General features: G+C 31.9%; 1 protein-coding gene across 1 annotated transcript; it reads left to right on the forward strand.

The window, feature by feature from the left end:
* The first annotated feature begins 364 nt into the window (after positions 1 to 364).
* On the forward strand, positions 365 to 2,039 carry LOC111895555 (stress-related protein). Its single transcript, XM_023891641.2, has 3 exons — positions 365 to 481; positions 915 to 1,136; positions 1,322 to 2,039. Exons 1-3 carry the CDS (start codon positions 446 to 448, stop codon positions 1,748 to 1,750), a joined length of 687 nt encoding a protein of 228 aa, XP_023747409.1. The 5' UTR covers positions 365 to 445; the 3' UTR covers positions 1,751 to 2,039.
* The last annotated feature ends 1,824 nt before the right edge of the window (positions 2,040 to 3,863 follow it).

The following is a 3,863-nucleotide window of genomic DNA, read 5'->3' on the forward strand; positions in this document are numbered from 1 at the left end:
ATATATATATATATATATATATATATATATATATATATATATATATATATATATATATATATATATATATATATATATATATAGAAATGTTTATACAAAAGAGTAATTATAATACATGATATAAGTTCAAGGGTTATACATATATATATATATATATATATATATATATATATATATATATATATATATATATATATATATATATATATATATATATATATATATATATATATATATATATATATATATATATATATAGAAATGTTTATACAAAAGAGTAATTATAATACATGATATAAGTTCAAGGGTTATACTGTAACTATGCAACCCACTCTTTATAAATATCGATCCATCAGTGAGATATCATATATAGACGCACTTTTAAGATAAACATCAGTTATTGATAGACAACTACATATCGTTTTGAACCACATTCATCTTGATCATGGGCCTCGCTGCTTCTGTTACCGATAAACCTGAGGTTCGCTTGAAGTTATATTGTATTTATATTTTTCGAAACACAATTTTTTGTTTGTATGCTTGATTTATTTGATAGAACATAACTGCGATTTACTGCCTCTATGGCCAAAACCCAAATCGTTTTGCTGGATTATGTTGATAGTAGTTTCAAAATGTTGTTACCGATTGTTTGGGTTCTTTTGATCCTATCAAAACCAACAGCAAAACTTTTATGATGAATAAATTAGTTTTACAAGGACTAGGTAAAATTTCTCAATCCCCAGTAATAATTCGTCTCATTTTCCAGAAAATAGTTTAATACCAGTTAGATATATGTTACCTGTGTAGTATAATCGACGCCTGATTTATGAAACTTAAACATATTTCTCGACAAGAAACATAACATAATGAGTAGAGAGTTGATTTGCTTATGGTTTCTTGTTTTCATACAAAAGGTTCAGAGCGAAGACGATAAGCTGAAGCACCTGGACTTTGTCGAAGATGCTATGCAGGAAGCAGTTGGTATTGCATCATCAGTATACGATTATGTAAAGGACAAAGTTGGTGCTATACCTGGCGTTGAGACGATAGAGACTACTGTCAAGAGCGTTGTTGGCCCTGCTATTGATAAGTTCCAAGATGCCAATGTTGAGGCCCTCAAGTTTGTTGATCGTAAGGTTAGCTTTTTTTTTTTTTCTTTCTCGTTTTTTTTTCTCTTTCATGCACAATCTATCATGTTAATCTTGTTCAGATTCAATACAACCTGTTATGTTTTTTTCACATGCCAAACACAAGGAAAAGATCAAAAGAATATGTTCTTTTGCATTCTATAGATAATGATCTTCTTGTGACGTGATTTCAGATTGACGAGGTACTTCCTTCTGCTGTGAAGGACATAACAACTACAGCCAAAAGCTTGTCAACTGAGGTGGTCTCTGACGTCAAGAGTAATGGTTTGGTGGAAACCACCAAAGACCTGTTAGTAAAAATCGAGCCAGCTGCTGAGGAATATGCTTCTTCAGCTTGGGAAACTCTTAGTAAAATCCCCCTTCTCACTAATGTCGCTAAGGCTTTTGCACCAGCAGCCACTTTGGTTGCTGACAAGTACAACGAGACTGTGCAGCAAACAGCAGAAGAAGGGTACAAGGTTTCTTCATTCCTGCCATTGGTGCCCACCGAGAAGATTGCAAAGGTATTCACCATTCCTAAAGCAGAACCCGCGGATGTTGCTGGAGGAGAAGAAGCTGCGGAGGTTCCTGGGGTAGAGGGAGAAATTGTGGAGGAAGAGTGATTGGCATTGATGTGTATGGTGACATGGTTTTATGTTCATATTGTAAGGTACGTGTCAAAATATAATATGATGGTTTATATAGCCGTGTATTTCTTTTGTGAAGTGTGTAAAAGAAGTGGTCATGTCATGTCACTAATTTCGGGCTTTCGAAAGAAAATATGTATGTTCATGGTCCCATTTATAATCAACAAAATTATACGAAAGAGTTAAGGTGTGAGTATGTATACGAAAATCGTTTATGTTCGTAAGTGTTGGACTATTATTGGAAAAATAGTCTCAAGTTTGGTTTCGTTGATCCCTCTTTATTTATTGTAGTCTAAGCAGTTATCGCGGTCGAAATTTCAATAGCTGTCACATGTCAATATTTGAAATCGTTGTTATTACGGTGGTATAGCATTGCTATATCGGTTTTTTAATATTATCTATAATTTATATTATGTATTTATACAAAATTTATATATTAAAAATCATATAAAAACATAATATAATCTATATATAATCACTACAAGAAGATTGGGTAACAGCGGCGACACGTGTCGCCGCTAAAGGTTAGGCATGTCGCCGCTAATACCTTTAGCGGCGACGTATTGCTGCAAATGTGTCGTTGGTATTGTTTCGTCGCTAATACGCTTATCGTCGCCGCTAATACTCATAGTCGCCGCTAATATTACGCGTCGTCGCTAATGCCACCCGTTGCCGCTAATAGGATTTCGTCGCTAATACATTCTTGTCGCCACAAAAGCTGTTGTCGCTAATACTCTTTTGATTTTTTTAATTTTTTTTAGTTTATTTATTTAACATTAAATTTATAATCAATCCAAATATTAATCCATATAGCATTTGAAAAATCTGATAAGTTTTTATAGAAATATTAATACATATTATATAATCAATCCAAAATATTAATCCATACCACATTAAGTATTCTTCCAAATTACAAAACGTTTCATAAAATCCTAAAGTAACTACTCATCCTCATCATCATCTCCTTCATTATTTGGTGGCGGCAATGAACGAAACCACTCTTCCAATGCTGCAGAACAAGTCGGGTCTTGTAGTATTGTTTGCAGCATTTGCAACTATAAAGAAAACAAAATATATTAACAACATATCAGAATAACATTATAATTAATTATACCATTCTACAAAATATCAACATATCAACATATCAAATACACTTAAACATACATCTACTTTCCATTATAGCATTTACTTTCTAAAATATTACCAAACTACAAAATATCAACATATCAAACCGTAACCAACATATCATTATACCATTCTACTTTCCATTATAGCATTGTACTTTCCAAAAATTACCAAACTACAAAATATCAACATATCAAACCATGACCAAAATATCATTATACCATTCTACTTTCCATTATAGCATTGTACTTTCCAAAATATTACCAAACTACAAAATATCAACATATCAAACCATAACCAACATATCATTATACCATTCTACTTTCCATTATAGCATTACTTTCCAAAAATTAACAAACTACAAAATATCAACAAATCAAATCATAACCAACATATCATTATAGCATTCTACTTTCCATTATAGCATTTACTAACAGTTACCTGTGATTGTGGTTGTTCTTGTGTCATTGGTTGTTCCTGATCGTACATAGACACAACGGTAGGGGGTTTACGCCCAATGACTCTGATATGTCTGCGTCGAACACCCAATATTCCTTCAAAACAATCTTTTATCAGTTGGTGCTAGACCGCTTGCCTCATAAGTAGTTTGGGTTCGTTGGTTTATCTCTTCGAGTAAAGCATTCTGTATTTTTTAAAAATAATAAAAATCATAAAAATTAGATTACTAAATACCTTTGACAATATAAAAACTTATATGAAAAATACAAATTAACCACTTACGTATTGTTACTCGACTGCAGGACTATAAAATACCCTTTGGCGATTGGAATTAGCCTTACGAAAAGCTTCGATTCGACTTATATCATATTTAACATTAAAATTTAGATTAGTTATACTTTAAATAAATATTTAAATATATCATAACTTACTTCTTTTAAACATGCATTGCTGTATGAGCTCGACCCCCCTCTGTTTACAACTATTTGTTTTGCACGACATTCTT

The sequence above is a fragment of the Lactuca sativa genome, chromosome 9 (assembly GCF_002870075.4).
Source record: "Lactuca sativa cultivar Salinas chromosome 9, Lsat_Salinas_v11, whole genome shotgun sequence".
In the NCBI taxonomy this organism is placed as follows: Eukaryota; Viridiplantae; Streptophyta; class Magnoliopsida; order Asterales; family Asteraceae; genus Lactuca; species Lactuca sativa.

Coding starts and splice junctions, on each gene's coding strand:
- LOC111895555 (XM_023891641.2), top strand. CDS start 446: ATGGGCCTCGCTGCTTCTGTTACCGATAAACCTGAG. Junction 482..914: donor CTGTTACCGATAAACCTGAG/GTTCGCTTGAAG, acceptor TTCATACAAAAG/GTTCAGAGCGAAGACGATAA. Junction 1,137..1,321: donor TCAAGTTTGTTGATCGTAAG/GTTAGCTTTTTT, acceptor ACGTGATTTCAG/ATTGACGAGGTACTTCCTTC.